This window comes from Ammospiza caudacuta, chromosome 7 (genome assembly GCF_027887145.1).
Source record: "Ammospiza caudacuta isolate bAmmCau1 chromosome 7, bAmmCau1.pri, whole genome shotgun sequence".
In the NCBI taxonomy this organism is placed as follows: domain Eukaryota; kingdom Metazoa; phylum Chordata; class Aves; order Passeriformes; family Passerellidae; genus Ammospiza; species Ammospiza caudacuta.
Window position 1 is genome coordinate 30,655,165 of NC_080599.1, and position 26,167 is coordinate 30,681,331.

A 26,167-nucleotide genomic window follows, 5' to 3' on the forward strand; every position below is an offset into this window, starting at 1 on the left:
AATTACTGAGCTGTCATGGTGATAAGTGGGATTAATGGCAGCCTGGTGCACTTTAGTCTGCAGAGTGCCTGGAAGATGGTATTATTATAGGAGAAAGTCTGGACTGGCATATTCATGGCACCTTCCCCTCCTCCCCAAAGCTCACATTCAAGTTTACGTTACCTGCCCCTCCCAGCAGCTGACATTTTCAGCAGCTGTTATTTGTGAAGCAGCTCAAAAATCAAAAGAGAAATAATTTGGTAAAGATGCTTGCTAGTCTGAATGAGTAATCTGTACACATCTTATCCTGCCAGGTGCCATGCAGTTTTGACATGAGATTGTTCTATATATAATCCACAGAATGCATTTTATATTCAGTGTGCTTCCTCTGATTTTTAATATAGGACTGTTGTATTTTAAAGAAAACATCACTGAGGAAAGTGAAGAATAAAAGATTGTAATGGAATTGATGTCTTATTTAATTCCATGATTTTGAGTTCTATTATTTCCTTATTGCCTACACAGGCAAACTGCTCATCTGAGTCGTCATAGTGGTGTTATTTTGTGTAGTGCATCTCCTTTTTTGCTGGCTTCGAGTACTAGAACTTTGCTTTTTTTTTAAAGAGGAGAAATTCTTGTTTGCTTAGAGACCACAACCTTTTGAGGTCTCCCTGTCCCACCTTTCCTTGTTAAGACCTTTTAACATGTACCTGTCACAGGTAGTGCTGGGCAGTGTTATGTTCAGCTGCCACAGCTAAACCTGCTGATGCTTTTCTGACACCCACCTAGCTGAACTCGTAACCCAGTGTGGTGTTGGACCCAGGTTTGGCTTCTGCAGGTTTCCCATCCTTTGGAGCCTGTGAGACCTGTTTACTTTAGGTATATCCTCTGGGGCCTTTTTTCCATGAAGTCGTGTGAGAAAATCTAAACAGCCACTACCGCATGTGCCTTCAAATTTTTCTGGTGCTGTATTGTCTGCAATATCCAGCTAGATTATAATGAATAACAAGATGAAAGGCTAATTAATCTTTTACTTAACTAGCTGTGCCTTCTCTTGTGTTCCACCCTTAACTGTAAAAATGACAACAAAAAACTCCTGATATGTGTGATTGACAAAGTCAGGACAGTGTTTTGTTGCAGGTGTTCCAGTAATTTCCTTTTAATGTAATCTTAATTTCTTTATATGTAGTCTACTGGCTTCTTGCAGCTTTTCTCTGTTTTAAAATACTCAGTTCCACAGTGTTGTTACCTAGCACTGAATAAAAATAATTAAGGTAGACTTGTGGAAGTTATGTATCTGGGCTCAAATAATATGTAAAAACCAAATTTTATTTCATTTTGCATACATTGTTAAACCCACAATTTACATTAATTCTGACTGTTACTAGAGCAGTATCAAAAGAGCATCTGGAATAACCTAATGAATTCTGAGACAAGTAGTGAGGCATTTGACCTGTGGTAATCCTTGATCTGTAAAACCAAGGCTGTGTTCTAATACCTTTGTGCCTAATAGAGAACCATTTTACTCCTGCAGCTGACTTTTATCTTTTTTTAAGGTTTGCTTAATGCAAGTTGTGTAGACTGTCCTGAGGACTTATTCCTTAGATGGGAGTGGTGCAAGCATCACACCCACATGTATGACTATGCAGAAACAGAAAATCAATCTTTATTACTTAGGATGTTTTGTCACCTTATTTCTTAGTTAGCTTTCGTCATTAGAAATGACAGGAGGAAGCTCCTAGGGATTTTGGCTGGGGGCATGCATAAGACTTCTGAATTGTTTTCAGAAGTCACAGACTTATCACTGGAAATTCATAGAAAAATGACTTGAAAATTCATCAGCTATTCTTATTCTTTGGACATACAGTAAGATGTATGAAATATCTGACCGCATTTCCTTTTGTGGAAATACTGTTGCTTTTGTAAGTCTGATGGTCCAACATTCAGCATTTAATCCATAATGAGACTTCCTGAACTTAGTAATAAATTTATGTTTGCAGCACAGGTGTTTTCAAATAGAAAAATAAACTGGTCAGAAGTTCAGCAACCATGTGTTCCAGGGAAAAAAATTACCTCTATGTGATTTGAGGGTTTCCTAATACTTCAACAGGTGTTGTCTGTGTGCTTGTAAATGGTACCCTCCTATGTAAAGTATAGTCACCACAACATAACTAATCTGTGTGATGACAGTCAATAATGATCATGTAGTGCTTTGAGAGTTTAAATAGAAATTCTTTGTGTTTTACGTTATTGCTTTGTGACTTATCTTTTAGCATGTTAACTTGAAAACCTTTTACTGTTTGCAGCACTTGTATTCCATGTCTGCTTGACACATTTTCTTTTATTCCTAGATGCCTAAAGTGTGCAGATGCCCCTTGTCAGAAGAGTTGCCCAACTAATCTGGACATCAAGTCATTCATCACAAGTATTGCAAACAAGGTAAAGTCAGGCTTGAAGTTGTACATGGGAGGAGATAACTTATAATGTCCCTCTGTAACTTGGTGGAAGGGGTAAGTTATTTAAAGGCAGATTAATTTTGAATTCTGTGTTTCTGTTACAGAGCAGAGACAATAGAAGTGGGGTGACTGCAGAGCTTTGAGAGTTGTGTTTTGGCAATACTATACAGGAATAATATTAGTAAACTGCCTTGAAGGTTTGAAGTAGTCTTTGCCTTGCTGAAGCCAATGAGTACATGCTTACTAATTCTAATAGGCAGATTTAACCTGTCAGATGGTCAGTGAGGTGGATAATCCTACAGAATTTGGGTTGTTTGATGACTTTTGAATCCTCCTGGAAGCTGCATATGCAGGGTAACACACTGGCTTTGCCCTGAGCAGGTGACTTGGTCACTCAGTGTTTTATCAGAATATCTTGCTCTAGAAAAGAGTTGCTGCTTAGTACTTTTCTCTCAGTAGATATAACTTTTTTTATGGAGAAGCCAAAGTATCTTCGATTACTGAAATGTAATCATTTTTGGACTCTATCCTTACCTATCAATACCTTCTGTATCCACACTGAAACTTATGATAAAAGGTATAACACAGCTTTGGTAGCTGCTTTTACCTTGTGTTTATGTCTGGTTGCTGTGTAAGCAGCAGGAAACGCACACAGCCAATTTTGAAAAGTTGAATATTTGGTTTCTGCTGTTCAAGATGTTAGAATGGAAAAATGCATGCCTAAATCAGCACTGCTTCTGTTAATTCAAGTTTCAAGTTTGAGTTTATGTACAGTTTTATGCTCTTCTTTCTCTCCTTACCCTACAAGAAGAAATCTTACATGGCATGATTGTGGAAGCATTTCTGTGCAACAACTCTAATGCTCACTTTAAAACTAAACAGCCAGAAAACCAAACCAAAAGAAGAAACCTCCTAAAATTAGAAGTTAGTAAAACCCCCAGAGGGACATGCTCAGCAAGTAGCTGTATTCATGGGCTGAGAAATAAGGCTAGAGAGTCCTGCATGCCCATGGCAGGAGATTTGGAACTGAATGGTCTTCAAGATTCCCTTCCAACCAAACCAGTCTATGATTCTGTTTTGTAGCCTCCATGTCAATGGCTGTGTCTCCTGTGATTCATGACCCAAGCAACTTAAGGAAACCAACAGTCCAGAGGGAACCCAGCCTTGACTTGATGACTGCAGTCTGCTGGGTTGAATTTTCCTTTTGATGTATTAGTTTCTGATACCTTTGCCATAAAATATCTCTTGTAACAAATTCTGTTATTCAGAAAATTACAGGAAATTTTTATGGTTTACTTTATTAATGGAATCTCTTTATAGTTGTAGGTATGTACTGCTGTTTTTACAGTACTGCATTTTGAAACTTCTTGCTTTCTGTCAAAGGTGCAAGGTGGAAGTTCAGAGGGGGGTACCAAAAGTTGAAATGATTCACCTGAAATTGTGACCTGGCAGAATCTGTGTAAGAGCCCACTACCATGGCTGCTCCTGTGGTGTCCTCTGCTCTCTTGCATTCTGCTGCTGTGGTGGTACCTGCACCACCCACTTTTAGAGCAGATAGAAGACAGGAATAGTGTGCTTTTGAAAACTAAAACATATAATTTATAATTTTGATAGTTTTTAATGGAACCAGTAAGTAATTTTTCACTTTGTTATGCGTTTTGCTGAACTTCTATTGAAATAATAAGTTAGATATTATCATTCAGCAGTCTGAATATTCAGCTTGATGAGAATTTCTGCATTATTGTCACTGAAGTTCTTGCTTAAGATGATCAAGGATCTTTTGCATGTCATTGAATATAATTTTCAAAATGATAAATTTGTTTTTGCTGTTTTCATCGTATAAATAAACTTCCATTTCTAATCCAAAAGCTTATAAATATGTATGATAGCTTCTAGAAGAAATAAATAGGTGAAACATAGAACATTCAGGTGTTTGAGGTCAATAGATTCAGGGAATTGGGGTGCATTTTCTATACTTCCTGAAGATTCGTGTCTGAATCTCTCATCACCCACTTGAAAAACTTGCTTCGGCTGGTTACCCTTCTACTTGTTTAGAGAAGATTGTGTTCAATAAATTCCCTGTCCTTATCCTTGTGTAAGCAGTATTGTATGCAGGTATTTATTTAAGCATGATTCATTATTAATATAGACTATTTAGACAGCAGTAAACTGAAAATGAATTACTTTGTCAGGTATTAAAAAGCTCTATTGTATGTGGTTTGTTTTGTTGGGAAATGGCTATAGCAATCATAAAGGGTCAGGGATTCTTGTTCTCTTAAGCCTGAGGCTTTTTAGATATTTACAGGCCATGTACAATGTAGCTGTTCTGGCTGTTCTGCCATTAGACCTGAGCTCTGAAGTAGAAGAGGGACAAGGGAGGAGGGTTGTTCCTGGGTTGAGAGGGTAATTGAATTGCCAGACTCAATGAGCCTTGAGCCTCTTTGAGAGAAAGGATGTCACTTACGCTGTATTGTGTTAGCTGCTGTGACTCAGTAGAGTTTAGGCCACAACTTCCATTCTCTTTTTCCATACAAACTGGATTACAACTCCACTTTATAAAGGTACAACCTATTCCATTGTGTCATCCCAGTTTGTGTTTCTCAGTTCATAAAGGCCGCTTGCAATTGTGTCTCAGAGATCAGACTTTACATTCACCAGGCACACGTTACTATTTTTGTTTCCAAACATCAGAAGAAGGCAAACAAGAATTCTGACTTCCAGCTGTCCTCTTTAAATACCACCACATTGCAAAACCAGTATTTCTTGCTTAATAAGGAAAAAGTGCTGTCATAGTTGTTTATTTCTTTAAAAAGAAAAAATACACTAAAGAAAGTCCAAACATGTTCAGCTGCTGCAGGAGAAGCTGTTCCCCCCAGCCCTGAAGTAGTACCAGGAATGATTTTAGGATTTTATGCTCTCCTTTCCCTGCATTGATATGTCAAGCAAGAAGGAATTTGTAAAATGGAGCTTTAGCACTTGTCATCCTTTAGGACTGGCACAAGCAAATGTTTTACAGCCGCAGAAAATCCTACAATTTCCCAGAAGCATCTCTCAGCCTGAACGCTTGTAGGGTATGCAGCTTTTCTCCTGTTCAGCAAAACCGTGCCAGAGAAGCAGCCCTTTAGAAAGCAGCTGCTCCTCACATGCTTTACCTTTGAACTGCTCAGTGGGAGAGTCTTGGAGCTTTTTGTTATCAGATCCTTTATGGTTTGAGTAGTAGCATTGAAAAACAATGTTGGTGCACACAGGGATATCAACTTTTGTTACACAGCACAGGCATAAGGAAAGAGTGACTCAGCCTTTACAGTCTCAGTCTGTAATGGAGAACTGGGAGTACAGAAGTATCTTTTTTGTTATCTGTACTCATAGAACTCACTTTTTTTACTGTAGCCCTCTGTGACTAGCTCTCACAATTTTATTTCAAGCCATGCATTAATACAGTGATTCCTGACATTGACTCTACAGCTTTTTCTGTGCTCTGAAGGACCATCTTCTCCCACATGCCTTAATGATAAAGATAAGATAGTTTGCACTGACACATCAACTTTTTTTAACAGACTATATGGAGGCCAACATTAGAAAAAAACAAAAACAACAAAGAGCCCAGTGCCCCCCAAAAAAATCCCAAACCAAATGAACACTCCACATTGTAAAACAAACTCAAAAAACAACCCAATCCCCAAAATCAGCAAAGCCATACTGCCCTCTGAATAAAAGCTTGTCCCTGGGCTGTGCAGAACACTGGGAGGGAAACGGAGGAGGGAGAAATTAATGTCAGAAGAAGCAATGAGAAACTTGTGGAACCCAGGGCAAAGTTTTAGGATTTCAGAGGAATCTTTAGGTTTAAATGAAATCATAGGAAATTTGTGTGGGATTTTCAAGAATGAAATTGTTTTTTTCAAAGGAGAAATCAGAGAGGGAACAAACTGGAAGACAGAGAAGGACCCAAAGGAATAAGGCAAATCTGAAGTTTTGGAGACTGAGGGAGTAAAGAAACTGTGTTTGTGGTGATGCACTAGAAATAAGGAACATGAAAAGTGTGTAGACAGAGGAAAAGAAGATACAAAAAGTTGTGGAATTGCTAAGAGAAAATAAATGAAGAGAAGATTGCCACAGAGAAAAGGTGTTGAGAGACATAGGATTATGACAGGTGAGAAAAACAGAATGATGGTTTTTTTTCTGTGCCAGAGGAACTCAAAATTTACAAAAGATGTCTATATGCCATTGCAAAGACTGTAGAAAACGAGGAGTCACAGTTCATATGTAAAATACTGTAGGTGGGGTACTGTTAATACAATGAAGGATTGTGGAAGTCAGAAAGCTGCTAGGTGACTGGTAATAATTACATACAGATATTAATCAAAATTAATTTTTAAGTACTACTTTGAGGCCCCAGGTTTTTCAGAAGTGCTGATTTATTCAGCTTTCTCTGTTAATCGTAGTATATTCCAAGTCACTAAATAAAATAATAAGGAAAAAAAAATTTAAAAGAAAAATTAGGAATGATGTTAAATTGATGCACATGAAACAGTGACTTTTCTTGAGATGTCTGTTTGTACTTAGTGTAATGGAATGGCTGACAGCTGGTTTCAGTCACCGTAGTGTAATTATGTAGAATAGACTTTTGCGATGACACTATGTCAATTAAAGAATCTCTCACATTCTAGACTACAAAGGACAAAATGACAGTACAAGATATTTCTTCCGTTCTTTTTCATAAAAAGATAGTGACACTGTGTGAAATTACAGTCCTGTTATGATGACACAAGTCAAATGATGTGAAAGATTTCTGGATTGATTAAAAATCATCAGCATTATAATATAGAATATGTATGATTTGATAAGTTGCTGTTATGTTTTGTTCATTCTTCTTCGGAAGATACTTGGGGGGGCTGACAGACTGAAGGCGTTTCTTGTTATATTTGAACTGGTGTGTGTCAGTGTGAAAAATGCTCCTTATATAACAATGTACTTTAAAAAGTGACTCTTCGGTCTGTGGAAATGTTTTAATCCAATATATCTTGAGTAAATTTTAAAGCCATTGCAGAACATGAACTAGAATAGGAGGTGGTGATATTTTTCCATGTATTTTGCTAGGTCTCCCTTTGTTAAACTTAACTCTAGATGAAAAAGAAATTATATGACTGTTTTCTTCTTTCCTTTTAAACTATTCACACTGTCTCCAAATTCTGATGAAGTCAGTGTATTAATTTTTATTACATAAAGCATAATAATGCATATTCTTTAGGGTTTTTTTTAGAAAACTGCAATATCAAAACATCCTGATGCATAATGAATTTATTTAAAAAGCTCTTGAATTGAATTGAAAGAAAGGATGCTATAAGCATTTCCTGATAGTAAATGCAATTTCTTCTGGTCTCTCTGTATTGATCCTATGTGTTTTAATAGATTTTTTCCAAGTAAAAAACAGTCTAATTTGCATGCAAATTATATAATGCTTCCAAATGATACATGTGGAGATCCTCTTCTGCCTGTTTTCCTCTGATTATTGATATCTGTTTAAGGCTTCTTTTTGTTCCCTATGTTAGCAATGTAGTATTTATTGACATTTTGTTGTAGGAAACCACAAAACAACTTATCCAGTTAGATTAATTTATTTCCATGGAAATGCACAGGAAAAAAGATTCTGTGAACAAAGGCAGGAGCAGACATTTATCTCATTAAAAAATTCAGAATTCTAGTTCTAGACTTGCTTCCTCTGTGACGTCTGTAAGAAACTGGCCAACTGAGTCATCTTATTATTTAAACCTCTACAAAAATTACTCCAAACTGTTAAGGTAGCTTGCATTATTCTATGCACTGAAGTAACTGTGTCATATTAATGAAGCCAGTCTCCCTTAATTATGATCGTTTCTCATGTACGACATGTGCGTATTTACCAGCCTGCCAGGTCTGCATCTCTGCATGTCTATTTTATATGCAGCCTACTACACACTAGTTTTGTAAAATGAAGTGATCAATATTTTTTTTTAATATGAATATTCTATGTATATTTTACTTCTAATGTCACTGATAAATATAATGATTGTTAATACATGCTTTTAGCTTAAAAAGAATAAAGCTGCATAAGCAAAATGTTTGTGTAATTATACATTTAAGACAATATACACATTCTACAAACTCTCATTTATTATTGTACTACCATGCTTTGTAGTTTTGTAGCACACAGTTTGCATAACACCACTCAGTGTAACTTACTAGATTTACTGAATTTATCTGTCAGTGTTTGTCAAGTATTGTAAAACATTTTTCTATTTTTTTGCTATGTTAGATAATTTCACAGTAAGGATAGAATAAATAATAGAATGGGACAGAACAGAAAAGAATAGAATAGAATGATGGAGCAAGGCAGGCACGTGCAGCCTGCCCAGAGCCCAGCCTCCACACTGCACTGTGCCCTGGCCGGCAGGAGGGTTGCAGGTGGGCTTGCTCCCGAGGCGCTGCACAGCTGTGGTGGCAGCACATGGCAGTATCCTTTCACTGGGAGTGAGCAGGAGCAGCGGCAGTGGGAGCAGTGCTTACACTGAACTTCAGGAAGGTAGAAGGCGAATAAGGGAACTGTGGCTCTTCTGAGAGAATGTTGTAAGTTTACCTATGGTAAAATTAGCACAGAGTAGTTATGTTTTGGCAGACCCTGAAACCAAGTCCAGTCCAAACCTGTGCTTCCATTTCATCTCTAGAGGTTCCCCATGTTAGCACAGTTGGAGCACACTAGTGAAGCAGTGCAGAAGCCTTGCCCTGCTGTTCTCAAATGTGACTGTCTTTTAATTTATCATTAAAATTATTTTAGGTGCTAAGACTAGAAGATACATACCGGTTGATACAATTTATTTAAGGTCTTAATATTTAGCATGGCTACATGTGTACTATGTAGTTTTTGATGTTCTTATTTGAAGAGAATGCAGTTATTTTTTTTCAGATGCTACCACTATTAGTGCCCAGCTGCAGGAACTCATGATCATGACAGCAATATCTCAAAACTTTCCAAATCATGTCTCAATCTTCATATACTCAATCATGTTTCTCTCAAAGTAAGAGTTCAGCAGTAGCTGGCCTTATCCCTATTGAGTCTTCAGTTCCAGCTTCCTGTTTACCAAACTCTGGTATGGCATTCTGAGACAGATTTCCTTAGATATCCCCTTAACAAACTGTGATCTTGGTCCTATATCCCTACTGACCCTGGGTCTTTCTCTCTGAAGTCTCTTGTGCCCTGTCTTTCTGCAGCATAGCTGTGCTCAAAGTTTCGTTTGAGCTTTCAAAAGAAGAAACGTGCCAGCTGTGTTGACGTTGTATTGGCTCAGTTCAAATGTGAGAATATACTTTATATATGCAAGAAAATTAATTTAAAAAAAGGAATATTTAACAGCTTTGCTTTATAGGCGTAATAACTAGGTCTGTATATAGATTTTAATTACAAAGCTGAAAAATGTAGACAGTCCTTAATGAAGTTGCTTAAATAGAAATGCGCTTTGTTTCCATTGAACCAGAGTTGAAGATAATAAATGTAATGATATTGGACAACATAGGAAGGAAAACTGGAAATCTAATATGTGTGAAACATAAAAGAGAACAAAAGTTCATTGAAAACCATTTTGTCTTTGAGTTAGTGAGAAAAATAACCAGGACTAATTTGTAATTATTCCTTTAGAGTAGAAGAAAGGAATGGCTAGATGTAATTGCCTGAGGAACAGGCATCTAGTGCCACTTAAGATGCTGCAGGGTAACTAGGCTGGTCTCATTGCTGCTTGGAAAGATGTGTGTTTCCTGCATTGATTTTCACCTCTGCTGTCTGCAAATTTGTGTCAGTGACATCTCCAATATAGCTGGACTTCTTTAATTTGCTGCCAAATTGAGCTTGTAGGTTTCTTCTTCTTCACAGGTTTTTTTAAAGCATCCCTAATGATCTCTGATATCAAAGCAGTATAATAATCTGGAAGAACAAAACTGTTTGCTAATATGTACAATTCCATTTTAACTAATACTCCTTTACATTGGAATAAATGAGAATTGGGGCTAATAAAATGTCTTGCTAATCACCACAGGGGAAATGGCTGAAGGTTCTTCAGAACAGTTGTATAAAGGGGTTGCCTGTTCAGCCAGGATTAGAATTTCAATAGGGTTTAATACTGTCTAGGCAGCTGGTTTGTGTTTCCAGATGAATGAGAGAGGCTGGTGCTCTGCCTTAGTAGACCACCAGCTGTAAGCAAGGAGTTCAGGTATGTTTACAAATACATTTCTTGAATGTTGGCATTTTCTTGGAAATTCCTGTTTGTGTCTGTATGATCTGGTTTAACTTTAGAGAATTGCATGCTTAGTCTAATAATATGCCTGTAGTGAATTTGAACCTCCCAAACCAAATTCTTGTTACCCATTGTTGGTTAAATTGTCAGATCTTGACACTGCTCTTTTTATTCCTAAATGGATTCTTACTCTGTGTGGCAAAATATACAATATGATTTCATTAATGTAGATGCAGAACTGCCAGCAGTAGCTCTCTCTCTTTAAATGACACTTCAGGTCACTCCTGGAATTTTCTGATTCTTCTTCTTAAAGACCATTATCTAGCTGAAATAAACACCAGAGGTTGTTTACTCATGGCGTCAGACGCTGGGAATTTGCTAAAGTCCATTCCTTAGAGTTTTAGTATGGAAAGAATCCTTGCTAATTCTCATGTAGCTAGTGACTATTCCTTTTCTGAAGAAGTCCACTGAATATTGAGAATCTTTGAAGTAGTGAATTGTAGGTAACATCTTTAATTAGTTCCCTGGCTTATGATTTAAGGAAACAGGAGAGTAAGTGTTTGCCCTGATCAGTATGTGTTGAGAAAAAAAAGATCAAAAAGAATTCAGTACTGCAATATCTGCAGGTGGCTACATGGAAAGTCTTCTCATCATGTGTCTGGGAAAATTGGCAGTACTGGTCTGGTGTGAAGGACAGGAATATCAACAGAGATGGTGTGCGCAGATGTGTAAAATAAGATTTTCATTCCTGAGCTGGAAAGAACTGGTAATATAACCGGCACTTTCTGGTCATCCTGTAACAAGGGTCACAACTCAGCTAGTGCCCAATTGACCTAAAAATGGAGAGAATATTTTCAAGTACATAATGCAGCAGTTGTAGTTTGTGAAGGTAGATTTGTTAAGCTACTGAAAATCCTACAACCACCTCAGACTGAAGATGCTTTTAACCATTTTGCAGGCTAAAAAGCAAAAGTTTACCTTTGCATAATCCACAGTATCTTTGATGGGATTTTGCATAACATGTTAGTACATTTCAGTAATGTCAGTGTTATTTAACACATATGCTTATATATTATTTTGTTGGGGCTAATAAAATTCTCTCTTGAAGGTTTGAATTTTTGCTTCATTGGTATGTGACTGTCATTTTTTTTTCTTCCTTTCTCTTTTTCCTTCAGAACTACTATGGAGCTGCCAAAATGATTCTTTCTGACAATCCGCTTGGCCTGACATGCGGAATGGTGTGTCCAACATCAGATCTCTGTGTTGGTGGCTGCAATTTGTATGCCACTGAGGAAGGACCAATTAATATTGGTGGATTGCAGCAGTTTGCTACTGAGGTAGGACTTGCAAATGTCTTAAATTCTTTGTATGTACTATTGAGTATTGCCTGGGGCTACCTTTGTTAATGATTTTTTTCAAAAAAAGTTGATACTAATAAAATTAAAGTGTAGAAAGCTGGAATAATTATCCTTTTTCTTACGGCACACTCAAATGCCTAGAAATGCTTTCATAATGGAGTACATTATAGGAACCTAAGCAACATTATTTGTGAACAAGATGATTCTTTAGACATACTGGTGGTTGAGACAATTTCTTTTATAATGAAAAATTTATTTCACGTGAAATTGTGGATGTTGCTCCATAGTAGATTGTAGGCTGCATAGGGGAAAAGATCAAGTGCAGCTGTATCTGTAAATGCATATTAAGGAGATGTAGAACTGTTCTGGGCATAGGATAGATTCTATAGCAGAATTAATGTGTGTTTGTGCTGGCTTTGAGACAAAGGATAAACTTCCGATGATTTTTTCTTTTTAATGTATTTACTTTATTTATTTTCCAAACCTAAGTAAATACATAGTTTGAGGTTGACCAAAAATATGTGTCCATGTGTATCTATTTATACAGGTAAGATTCACAGTGTATATGTATATGTGTAAATTTACTAGTTCATAAAGGTAGGTGCGTGCTTTGGCTACTGAAGCAAAGGTTGTTACTTGCTGCTTCACATTAGAAATTCTTTGCATGGGTTTTTGTTGAGCTTCTTGTGCATTGTGTAGTTTTAATGCTCCAATTTCTGTCTGAAAGACAGAGGCAACTACTTGTTTGTTAATTTCTTTTGAGGGCATGGAGAATTTTTACCTAACTCGAGGTCTCAGATGGTACCTCATCTGATCTATCTAAAGTAAAATTTTGTAAAAATTATTATTTTGGCCTCTGTAAAAGTGAGGGAGTTATGGCTATAGTAAAACCAGCATATTAATGTGTTAGGCTTGTACATTTCTATACAGTCCTTAACTAATGTGCGTGTCCCTGTTCTGTATCATGAGCCATTTGGCTGATCTTATTTACAAACACCATAAAATTCCAGTCAAATTTGCAAAGCATGGGAAAAAACCAACTTTGTAGAACAGACCAAAATAGAAATGCAAATCAATCTGGAAGTAACAGATGATGTCTATAAGACCAGTATTTTCCTCTAGTGTCAAGCATAGATTTCCCACTCTCTTCTCAATGGCTGTGGGTCATGATTGGATATTACTACCTGCTGCTGCTGTTCTCCTTTTATCTGTTTGTATCCCTCTTTTCTTCTCTCCAGGAGATTTGTAAATCTTCTGGAGTGCCTGATAAACTTTTCTGCTAGCTGTTGCTGAATCTTCTCTCCTCTCTGTCATTTAAGTAGTTATACACTTCGTTTTTCTTGAGATTTGAACACACAAGTGTGTTCTAAGTTCTCATTTACAGGATGAGACTAGAGACACTGAACTGTGTTAGTTCTGTGTGTATGTTTTATAGTTGGGCTTTATCAGTCAAGAAACAATTTCATTAGCTTTTCTTCTAGTGGCCTTTATTCTGTATATGTAAAAAGCTAGTATTTGTTGTAAAGCAGAAGACTACTCTCCTTAACCCCCCCACAAAACCAAAGATAGAAACCCAAAACCAACCGACCAAACAAAAAAGATTAAACAGTTGGCAAGTAGATCATAAATACAATAGTGAAATATTACTGTTTAGGAATGAAATGGATATCTGTTATAATTTGATTTTTGTCTTCTTTTAGCTCTTATTCTATGATTAATAGAGAGGAATGATGACTTGGTAGATAATGCTAAATATCTGCCATTTTTCTTCAGAAATCTATTATTAAAAAAACCCCAGTGGTAGCATAATGATGGATACAAAAACTGCAGAGGATGTGTAGTTTTCAGTGTTTCAAGTTTGTTTAAATTATGTTAGTTCCAGGAACTCTAACAGAATAAAATTGTTATATAGTTTTATATGGCAGTCCAAAAAAAGAACGTTTCAAAAAATGTTATTATCTTTAGTATTTTCATAGTATCTTTTTTTTATACATTTAATATATAAAAAATGTAAAGGAAAAAATTGTTGTTAATAGCCTTTAGGTTTACTGCTGTTTAACACAGAATTTGTATGTATTGTAGCACTCATAATTAGTAGTAATAGGCAGTCACTTTTGCAATTAGTACTTTTTAACTTTTCAGTTAAATTTTGCTGTGAAAGTAGGTATAGTTGAAAAAATATAATGGTATGAGTGCTTCCAAGTAAAAATCATTATAAAAATATAGATTATAATATTGAAGAAAATTGTAAGGTGCTAGTGTTCATACAAGAATTGGCCCAGATAGTGTGGTCACAGCTCTACCTGTACAAGTAACTTAGCAAATGGTGTAATTTAGGCATGCAACATGTGTTAGTCTTAATGAGAGCTGCATGGTGATTCTCAAGCATGGTGTAATATTTGTCCCACAGGGCCTTATTTACTGAAAACTCCATTGTGCACGAAGACAGTTTTACGCTTTTTTTCCCCTCAGAATTAGTCTCAGGATCATACACTTGATGCATTTTGAGAGTGAGCAATATTAAAAGGGCACAACTGCTAGCTGAGATAATAGATAAAATTGCAGTAAAGCAGGAATGTGTATTTAAAATGGAAAATATATGGGTATGACGTGTGCCCGTTTGTGCTTCTGAACAATGACTGATCATCTGTTCATACTGCAGATAAAGCTCCCTAATTGTAAAATATTTGTCTTGCATACGGTAGAACAGTAAAAAAAAAATGGCACCTTATGCTGCCTGCGTTTCCCTTCTGCCCTTTCATAGTTTTGTAACTATGTTTGGCTCATTCTCAAAGTGAATTGTAATCCAGCCTGAGAAAATGTGGATTTTGACAATTAAATGTTTAAGTGGAAAAAGGGAAATGTCCGTTTGTATTTGTGATGTAGAATGTATGTACTGGGATGCAGTTACCATGGTAACTGTTGCATCTAGAGAATAACATGGAGTAAATCTCACTATTATAAATGACGAGTGTCAAGCTCAGATTACACCTGCTACTTGCACAGGTCAAAATTATATTAATGCCTTTATCTGTCTCCTTTGCCCAAGTACTCCAGAATCAGGCAGCATCCAGTTTTTGAACACAAGTTCAGTGAAAATATACTGAGATTGCAGTGAGAATATAAGCATGAGGTATATGGCTGTCAGTCCCAAAATGAACTAAAATCACTGGTTACTCAGGTACAAGTTCGCAAGCTTGTAGTGAAAATAAGCAAGGTCTATTACCTTATCTGCTGTTGTATTAGTAAGAAACCCTCAAATTATTATGGTTTTGGATAGACTTTATTGAATATAAAGGTTCTTTTCTGTTTAATAATTCTGAATGGTGCAGCACAAGCTAAATAGAAAATGTAATATTTTCATCTCTGCATGCTAGATATAAACACTAGATCGTTTGGTACTATGGCTCTTGTGCCAGTTGCAGTTTGGGTGATTTGTTCGTCTTTGCAGATACAGTCTGACTGCTGCTGCAGCAGAAAGAAATTGGAAAAGGAAATTTGATATGTGTTTTTCTGAAAAAGAGGGATTGTATCAGCTGGTCTGCTGCTCACCTAGGGACAGCTCAGCAGAGTACCTGTGCTGGAAGGAGTGTTCTGGTGAGGGATCTGAGTGCCTTCCCTCAGCCCACCACAGTTAAGGAAGAAATGTCTTACCTGAGGGATTGCCCTGGAGTGGCACACTGTGCCCTTGGGCTTGGGTTCCTCTTTGAGTTGCCAATTGACAGCTCTGATCAGTCTGTAGTGCAGCTGTGAGGAGAAGGTGGCTCTCATGGGGCTGCCACCCCTGCAGTAGGATGGCCTTGAGATGCCAGGCTGGGCATCCCCACAGGTATGGATACATGAGCTGCATCTGCAAGAGGGTTGTTCTGGGGAGCTAAGACAGAAGGACAAATATTTGTCCTTTATTTTTCAGCATTAATTTTAATACATCTTTAAGTAATTATATCTTTTAAGTCATGTTAAAATCCATGATAATAATAAATAAAATTTCAGGCTTGTCTGGAGGGAGTGGTGTAGCTTTCTACAAGAGGTCAGGGCATGAAACTGAGGACTTCTGATTTCTCTGGCCAATGCTGAAAGATTTCCAGATATTTTGGCAAGTTATGTATATATAAACTTCCCTACAGCTTGTTTTACAGATGTTAAGCATTTTTTTTGTTTTTAATGCATTTGCATGAATGTTGCTAAGTCCATTTAGTGGTGGGATTCATTAAATGTTGAGATTTGGACTCTGCAATGTCCTAGATCCATGGGGTATCTTAGGACTAGAATATTGGAGGTTTTAGAAGTCTTTAATAAGATGTTTTGGGACCTAGTTTTGTAAGCACTCGCCTATTTCCATAAAATTTTGAAATATTGCAACTTTAGCTCTTAAATTGTGGAAGGAAGATCACGAGCGTTTCATAACTAGCATGTGTCTGTGGAAAAAACTCTTCATGTAGCATCCTGTGCTATCCACTGTAATTAAATGGAATTAATTGGGTGATCATGTAATTTGACAGCTTCAAGAATGTTACTGTGCATACAATTTGCTTTATTTTGCATTAAAATATGTGCAGAATATTATTTTCTTCTTTAAATATTCCACGGCCTCATATTAATGTAAACCAGCCTACAGATAAATATCCATGGAAACAAGTGGGAAAGTGTGAAACTAGTAAAACCAGTTCCTAAATGTTCCTGATTTCATTGCCTGTATTCTACTGTCTGTGCACTAGTAAAATGTGGTAACAATTCAGTGTATACTGATACATTTCACTCTAAAATTAATCCCAGCTAGATTCTAATGTCTGTATCAGTAACTGGTATCTCACTGCCTTAATGAAGGATGTTTAACTGTAAACCTTACTGAAAACTTATTTCTAGAGCCTTTTAAGCATGGAACCAAGCATTATATGTGAAGAATATAAAGAATTTAGTTATCAAGTCAAAACTCGTATTACTAAAAAGTTAAATTGTCCTTCTGTATGTCCTTCTGAAATGCATCCTTCTCTGTATATCTTGGATATAGAAAGTATGTTTTGATAGTCTCATTTTGTAGGATTAGACAAAAGTATTTCACATTTTAACACTGAGATTGATCTTTCAATCTGTTTACTATTTGGTTATACACTGTCATAGTCTAAAAATAATTTTAAGCAATCACGGAATAGAAGAATGGCTTGTGTTGGAAGGGAGCTTAAAGATTGTCTAGTTCCAACTCCCCTGCCTTGGGCAAGGACACCTTCCACTTGACCAGGTTGATCAAAGACCCCTCCAACCTGGCCTTGAGCGCTGCCAGGGATCATGGAATCATTAGGTTGAAAGAGATCTCAGAGATCATCAAGTCCAACCCTTGACCAAACAACACCTTGTCAACTAAACCGTACCTCTAAGTGCCACACTGATTGAAATTAGGTATTTTATGTACTTTAAATTGTATGGAATTTGAGGTAAAAATTCTGAGTATCAGTTCTAGCCTGTTTTAATGGTTTAAAATGTTTTGGACTCATTTAAGTCACGCTTACTTTGCCTTAAAATTATTTTCATCTGGTTAGCAAAATGCATTTCTCTGAGTCACCTGCTTCTCTTTGCCAAATGTCGCATCTTTGCATCAAAACATTCTAATACAAGAGTGGTGCAGTGAAGAAAAGAACCAGGATTTTATTACATGAGGCTAACAATAAGCTTTTTCCTATCTGCATTCTCAAAAGCTGCTAAAATGATTTGGCTAAGACTTTCCAGGAAATTTAAACTGGAATCAGTTTCTCAAGAATTGAAACCACTGTAGTTGGCTCAAGTGGGGCATGTTGTGGAACCTGAGTATAAACTCATGCTGTGAATTATTTTTATATATTTTGGAATTTTTCTCTTTGTTGAATATTTTGGAACATGACCCTTTTGCAGTGAAAGGATGTTTTATTTACAATAGGGAATGCAACAAACTGTTGGATTTCATACTGTAGAGAACCATGCTGTAGAGAGCATTGAGCAAGTGCACTCACACCTTTACACAGTGAAGTGATGCAAATAGGAGAACAATAATATGTTACAAATGTGTGATTCAAGAGAGCATTTTTTCAGATGTTGGAACTTGGCTGAATAGATTGCCTGGTTTGGTTTGGTCAAATTGGAACTCACTTGTGGACTAAGTCTCCATATTTTATAAACTGGGACATCCTCTTGGAGGATTCTAATGGACACGAGGCATAGGAAGTGGACAGATTCAATGTGGATTTAATTTGAATAGGCCCTAGATAGTGAAGTAATGAAAATCGTGTCATATTTGATAAAAAGTTAAGGAATAAATGCCTAATGTTATTATTGTCTGTTATTAATCTGTGTATGCGAGCGCCAGAAGGAAAGGCAGACATGAGGATGATGACTGAGGCTTTTCACTGAGAGACTCTGCTTCAAAATTCATAATTTGGTCTCATTTTCCTGAATGGTTCTTGGTTAAAAAGCCCTGAAAAACAAAGGAAAAACTCCATCCAAACACCAAGCAAGAAATAATTCATGTTTTTGAAGGAAAAGTGGAGAGAAGGGTAATAGTATTAAGTTTTGCCTGCATCCTGAACATAGTCTGAAGAGATTAGAAGCAGAAAGGACAGTTGAATGTAATGTGCCACTGAACACTTGCTCGCCAGTTGCTCATCTGTGGCCACCAAAGGATTTATACAGAGGAATTCAGTGATATTTAATTAAGTGACTTACAGTATAGGGAAACTTCACCATGAGGTGAGTAAAAATCCTTTGAAATGCATTAAAGCAGTTTGCTATTTTCACACAGTTACCCTGCCAGCCTTAATATGCAAAACTGCCACTGAATTCCAGATGGCAAGATACTGCCACACAAGCTGGCTGAGCTGCATAAAGACAGTTTTACCCTGTTTGCAAATAGGCAGAATTAAAGTTGACCATTCAGCCTGAACTCTGAGGATTTTCTGCATGAGTGCTTGGTTTCTGAAGCTTAACACTGCACCACAGTAGTGTGGAACTTCAGTGTAACATTTATTAGATAGGTATGACTATTCAATAATAGATATAAAAATAGTTATGTTAACAGTAAATTTAGTAGTAAATATGTTAAGCATATGCATATTCAGTGTGTTCAATATGCACATTAAATATGCAAGTTATATAATTTTTGTTACAGAATAGCCTTTTTAAACAACTATATGAGACTAATGAAAATTTGCTATAATTCAAGCAATTTCTTATGAATATAACAAAGCAGACATTTTAGAAATATCATTGCATTTGGGTTATCATAATCTAGTTTCACAGTTCAATATGAGCTTTTCAGCCTGTGAAATCCATTAATAACCACATTAAACTTTCCCATATTGTATGAATTGTCAGGTTTAAATGATTCTTTCTTTAAAACAATTATCTGTCTCTTGCTTCATGCAGTTTGTTAAACCGCTGTGTCAATTTACAAAGACTGGGGGAGTTTGACACAGAAATTTTAGAGAGGGAAGGAACTAATCATTGGTTTACCTAGCATGAGTGCTCAAGTGCATATGAAGAAAATGAACATTGATTCAAAATATAAATGAAAAATTCTAATCAGGATTGGAATTACCAAAGTTTAACTTGAAAACCCTTTGCTTCTTGAGTTCTAAGGAAAGTAAAATCTGTTGGTAAGCTTCTAAATAGTTGAAATATGCTATTTATTAAGATGAATGTTCAGTGTATGTATTTCAGGGAGCACAGCTCTGCATTGAAATAGGTGGGGAGCGGTGTGGTTTCCTGGTAGTTTTTAAGATTCTACATTGACAGTATTTGTGATATGACTGAGAGTCCCCATGCAGTGTGTTCTTGAATTATTTTTTCTGCTACAAATATGTTCTGCTTGGGTTAAAGATATTTCCCCCTAATGCCTAAAGTAAAAAGAAGATGTACCTGTGCTCTTCCATGCTTCTGGTGTTTAGTGGCCTCTAAGGCTGTATGTGTGTTCTTTTTCCTTTTGTATATCATACAAGACAGAGACTCAATTCCTTTCTCTACAATTTCTCTAAGTGCAGAGGAGACTGAAATCTTGCTTTGGCAATAGAGAATATTTCTGCCTTCACCTCTTACCTGTATATCTGAGTAGAAATGTATATCTGTATAGAAATGATTTAATGCACATCTGAAAAATTGTGTGACATTACAATCAGGTTAGTAGCCCATTGCATTGGGTTCTAGAGAAGTACACAACAGTGGGCAGAGATTGTTCCTAAGTATTTTTAATTGTCAGGAGAGATTGGAGCAGATCATCACCATTATGCAGGTGAATGAGTAATTGGGGCATAGAGAGAACTGTCTAACTTTCAGATGTGTCTGCAGTTTTTGGAAACCCAATCAAAAAGTGGACAACAAATTAAGTAAGTAAGAAATGGAAATCAAGTCCCATAACAATTATCTAAGAGGAGGCATCTAAAGCATAGGGTTAACAATGAAAATATAGCACTGAAGACTAGGTGTAGTTGCTAAAAAACATTTCAAACCCACCTAAAGTTTGTCACCTACCGCCTCTAAAATTCAAGCTATAAGTGATTTTTCCAGGATCATGCAGGATCATCTTGTCTCTTGAAGAAGCAAAGCCTCTTTACTGGCACTATAATCCTTTGCATTACTTGCAGAGATATTTTTCTACTAGTAAGAATAATTTGTTTGCAGGGAAATTTTTTGGCATTGCAGAGATTCTCTACCATCTGGCTGACTTTGCATTCCTATTCTGTCGCTGGTAGTCTGGATCTGTCTTCTCTGTAAAATTTACAGTAGTGAGAAACCTGACTTCAGAGCTTTTTAAAACAAAAAGACCCATAGAAGGACCCAACCCTGCTAATACAACATCCCTCACAAATGCGCAGATCATGTCATTTGGAAACCTCTATAATGTTGTGAGTTTGCTATAATATATCAGATATGTGACAGCACTAGCAGAAGCTTCCACCATGTCAGTCATAATAAAATTTAAAGAGGGAATGGGTTTAACCTGTTGATTTTGTTGCTTTTCAGGTTTTCAAAGCCATGAATATTCCTCAGATCAGAAACCCTTCCTTACCTCCTCTAGAAGATATGCCTGAAGCATATCAGGTGAAGATAGCTCTTATTGGTGCAGGACCTGCAAGTTTAAGTTGTGCTTCCTTTTTGGCTCGACTGGGCTATTCAAACATCACCATATTTGAAAAGCAGGAGTACCTTGGGGGCTTAAGGTAATAAAACAATGATAACAAAGCACTGTTTGCAATTATTGTAGAAAGCATAGCAAAAACTGTTGTACATACATAGTTTATGTATGATCACTTGACTTTTAGCATAGGAAGAGAACAGAAGATTTCACATCTGTACAAGTCACCTTTTATTTAAATTATTGATCGTTCATGTTAAAAGAGGTACAGTTGCAGGCAAGCTTTAACTGAAAATCTAGTGGCTATCTCCTATATTTTCTTCATACAACCTAAATTCTAGGGTGTAATTGTTATGATCATGTTAACATATTAGAAAGTCACATCAGAAGCCATTTTCCCTTATCCTTAAGGCAAGATTAAGTCCCTGTAGCCCTAGTGAAATAATGTTTAAAATGCTTTAGGTAGTAATTTCATGGAGAGTTTTTGTTTTAACATGCTTTCCTGGACTACCTTGTGTAAATAAAGGTGACAATGGCAATCAGCCATCAGTGGATCTGCTTTAGCAGACCATACCATATGGGTGAAATAAACCCCCTGCAATTCAACCTTCAAAAAGTTCAAATACATAAAGGAAGGTACATTTGCAGTTTTGCTCTGTGGTAAACCCTTGGCTAGTATTTCCATGTTGTCAGTCCTCCACACTAGAAAATTAATTTTTGCCAGTGCAGTAATGGCTGTGATCAAATCTAGTAGGTTTGTTGGAATCCCTGTGTATGAGATAATTCTGACACTGACTAGTGGATACCAAGCCATTCAAAATCAAAATTAAATTCCACAATGTCAAGTGTGCAAGAGTACAAAATGCATCCACACAATGTGTTTAAAAAATAAAAAATATAGTGAAACAGAGAGAAAAAGAAGGGTGATGCGCTTACATTTCTTAATGCAGCATCACTGAGATCAATAGAGTTGACACAGTTAATGAAATTGATCCATAATGTCATAATGTCAAATACTTATTCAGTGCTCTGCAAGAAAGAGAATCAGTTCTGGAGAAGTTGAACTGATTACTTGCGTTTTTCCCACTGAGCTTCAGGATTATTTTACCTAATTACCAAGGTGGTAATCTATAGGCATTTAACTGTGAAGCTGTTTCACTTGAACTAGTTACCATAGAGGATTGCAAATTTAGTATGTGAAATACCTATTTACCTGCTCAGTAGCACATGTTATCATAAATACAAGATTAAAATCAGTTTTGTTGCTGTAAAGTAGTCAGAAGTAGTAAGAGGTTTTTAACAAAAAGGCTTTTTTTGGTGACAGATTGGACTCAGGCTGGACTTGACAATACAATGCAGGACTTCCTGCAGCTGCTTCAGTGCTGTAGGACAATGCTAGTTGCTTACTATGTGCTTGTGTATTTGAGGCAGTGTGGTCTTAAGTTCTTTGTGGTTTAACTTGAATTTAAAATAATGTTTTGCCTGTTGTTTCTCCTAATGCAAAAAGCCTTACAGAGTTTTGTCTGTTCTCTTAGTATCCTTAATGGTTGAGGAGTGTATTTTTAAATGTATTTCTTTTTTTTGAGTTTAAACATGTATTAATCAAGGTCAAATTTGACTTCCATTCACTGTAGAAATGCTCATGTGTGGTTTAAGGGCATCAATTCCTTTTGTCCTTACTTTAATCTTGAAACAGAAGGGGAGCTGGCCTGTGGCAGCAGTCATCCATTATTGCATTTCTAGGTCTTTGCATCATGTCTTTTAACAAATTTAAGTTATCGATGAGCGTGTTTTCAAGGCTTCATAAACTGTTGCAAATTGCTAAGAAGACCAAATCAATTTGTATTTGGAATCAGCTGTTTATAATGGCAGTGTTTTTGCTTTCTTAAAGTTTTTTCCAATTGTTTTTAATTAGGATGTTTCTTGCATCATAGCTAATTTTCATAATATTGTGACACTAGAAAGGTGTCTAGTGATTGAAATTCTTGTGGTGGGATGTTTAAATATAGCAAAAATCTGTGCTTCTCTGAACGTGTCTGGATTTTCATATTTATGGGCAGGTTTTCCTACGTTTCACCAATTGTTCAAAATTTATGCTTTATAGTACAGTAGGCATGAGCACACCATGCTCTTGCTTAGAGAGCATGAACAAGCTTTACTACTTTTGCTTCTGTCTGTGCCACTGCTTTACAATGTACCAAAGTATTTCTCTTCCTAGGCCAAAGAGCTGTCCCTTGAGCAGCAGTAATTTGAGGTCTCTGAGAAACACCAGGCACCTGTCCAAGCACTTCTGACTTGGGTCAAATTTGAGGTTGATGTGGATTTGTAGGACACTGCATCCACTGCATCCCTCCTCCATCTCTGCCCCATTTCCTTTTCCCCTCTGTCTCTCCATTGCAGAGTCAGAGACCATCTGCTGCAGCTGAAAGAAATTGCATCAAAATTATTGATGTAGAGTTGACTTTGATAAAATGCCTATTTTCATAGTTAATGTGCATGCATGTGGGTATACCTCACAGCATAAAACAAAGTGTTTAATAAGAGCAAAAAAAAGTGTTTACAAATTCTGACCGTGATGTAACAGCCAGTGGTGTTCTGGGAGCATGTTGTGGAGACATCATAGGTGACCTGGAAAATAGAACTTTCCTCTTTTTTGATTAGATTTCTTTATTGAATCTCTGTTGCAGAATCATATTGATACATTAGTTTCTGCCTCAGACACCTTTATTTAGCATGACCTGTGAAAGTTGTATTGACACATTCATTATATCTGATATTTACAACGCTTCTCATTGCACACTGGTCAAGAAAGGTGTAAAAAGGGCAGTATTAGAAATAAGGAAGAACACCAGTTTCTTATCAATATAATTGAAGTTGATGTAACTTAAAAGAAATAAAACTCTTCTGGCCTGATGCTGAAGATGTGTGGTCAATATAAATATGTAAAATAAGCTGCAGTGAATCTCTGATGCCTCTGCTTTGTTATGGATATTACAGATTCATTAATTTGAAAACAGATTAGACCGTTTGAAGCTTAGAAGTATCTGGGGAGAAGCGTTTACTTTTCTGCGTATTTAGGTTTTTTATCTTCATTGAACAAAAGTATCTAAAATATAACTTCACTGTGTTTATCTGCAACATGTTTTACTGGAGATAAATATATATATATGATATATATAAAATATATATATATATATATAAGATGTGTATCAGTAGATATAAACTGAGACTCTATACTGGCACTGCAGTTTTTCCCTTCTGTGATTCTGGGAACTTGAAGATGTCATTCTTAATCTTCCCCAGGAGGAAAAAATGCCAGCTAATAAACATTAAGTCAAAAAAAACCATGAAATCAACAGCTGATAAAGTGTTTGTCCATCCTGAAAAATAATTAAAATTTTATGAAGTAGAAATGGAGGTAGATTTTTAAATACTCTAGCTCAAAATAGCATATGTACCACTTTTAAAAAATTGTATGGGAAATTTGATACACAAGTATTAGATAGCTTAATGAAAGATTGCTATGTCACTTTGCTTTCAGTAGCCATGAGGTCTTTTTTCAAATGGGTATTCTACGCTTGGCGTTGTGTATTCTGGTGAACAAAAGGAATGGAGCCGAAGTCCTTTGGAATTCAAACATAACAAATGTTAATTAGTCACCTACAAGAGTAGGCAGTGTTGGCCTCAAGGTACTGCCTTTCTGGCCTACATTTTTAGCATTGGATGAATAATGCTTTTTTGTCACTCTAAAAATTAAAAAAAGTCAAGAGTCACACTTCAGCACATTTCCATTCACATATGTCAAAATTAACTAAGGTATATCATAAGTATTTTAGCAAATAATAATAAATTTTAAAATAATATTTTCTTAATAGTTACAAGCTTTTTTTTTTTTGTTTTAGTACATCTGAAATCCCCCAGTTCCGTTTGCCATATGATGTAGTGAATTTTGAAGCCGAGCTTATGAAGGATCTTGGAGTGAAGGTAATGAAAAATATATCCTGCCTATGTATAGCTCAAAAAAAAAAAAAAAAGAGAACAAGAACTCTGCCAAAGATTAACAGCAAAATGTCATGCACATTAGTAAAGAACGATTAAAAGCTATGCTAGACAGAGGCAGGAAGATGCTTCCTCTTGCTCAGGGCATTTGTCTGTCTCCTGTCTGAATGCCACTAGTTTGGAAAAGGGCAATCAATAGTTCTCATCTGGAATGCCTGCATGTGATTAATTGTCTGTAAGAAACAAATTCCTAAATTGCTTTAGGGGTTCAATGTAGCTATTGGAATGATTTGATTTTTTTTTTAATCAAGTTTTTTTCATACAAGTTTGGCACTACTTAAACCATTCATATTTGATACTGCTTTTGTTCCTTCTCCCTGAGTTTTTTTTCTAATGGGTTATCATATAGTCTTGCATCCAAGTTAATCTTATAATAAAATGTATCAAATTAAAGTGTTAACATGATCATCTGTTACAAACAATAACAATCTATTCAACTTCTTGGAAAGCAATAGTTATGCATTATTCTGTTAAATAAATGTGTGTTGTTTATAGATAATGTGAACAGCAATTTATTGTAATTTAGGACTTGAGCTGAAGATTTAGATAGTATTTACAATTGTTGCACATTTTAATAGAAGTTACAAACGTACCACTGGATCAAATTTTTAAGTACCAGGAGAGATACTTTATGTTTAACATTACTAACGCCTTACGTGAAGCAAGAAATTCTTGGATTAAATTCTTTCATGTTGATTCTTTTTGTAAAAGTAGTAGACTTTTGTCACAAGACCTGAGTGAGAACATTGTCCTGCCTGGGTTTTTTAAAAATGCTAGTAAGATGCAAGATAAGGTTTTAAGTGCTACAGGTCTGTTTTTCTACTTTTAAGTTCCCTTTGCAACCCTCAAAAAGACTGACAGAATGGAGGTTTAGTTAGGGATGGTGTTAAACAGAGCACTGAGACACCTTTAGACAGAACTGCTGGGTATAGACTGCTGGGACTCCCCTGCCAGCCT

The 26,167-nt window shown here is 36.3% G+C and overlaps 1 protein-coding gene across 2 annotated transcripts in view; it reads left to right on the forward strand.

Annotated features, from left to right (window-relative positions):
• The window catches only part of DPYD (dihydropyrimidine dehydrogenase), a 327,901-nt gene that overhangs the window by 86,973 nt on the left and 214,761 nt on the right, over positions 1-26,167 (forward strand). Inside the window, exons 4-7 of one of the 2 annotated variants that reach the window (XM_058808550.1) lie at positions 2,331-2,418; positions 11,872-12,033; positions 21,040-21,236; positions 25,054-25,135. In XM_058808550.1, the coding sequence (XP_058664533.1) occupies positions 2,331-2,418; positions 11,872-12,033; positions 21,040-21,236; positions 25,054-25,135 (529 nt within the window). Of the gene's footprint in view, positions 1-2,330; positions 2,419-6,240; positions 6,586-11,871; positions 12,034-21,039; positions 21,237-25,053; positions 25,136-26,167 lie in introns of those variants that run through there. The other variant, XM_058808551.1, reaches the window with a different exon arrangement.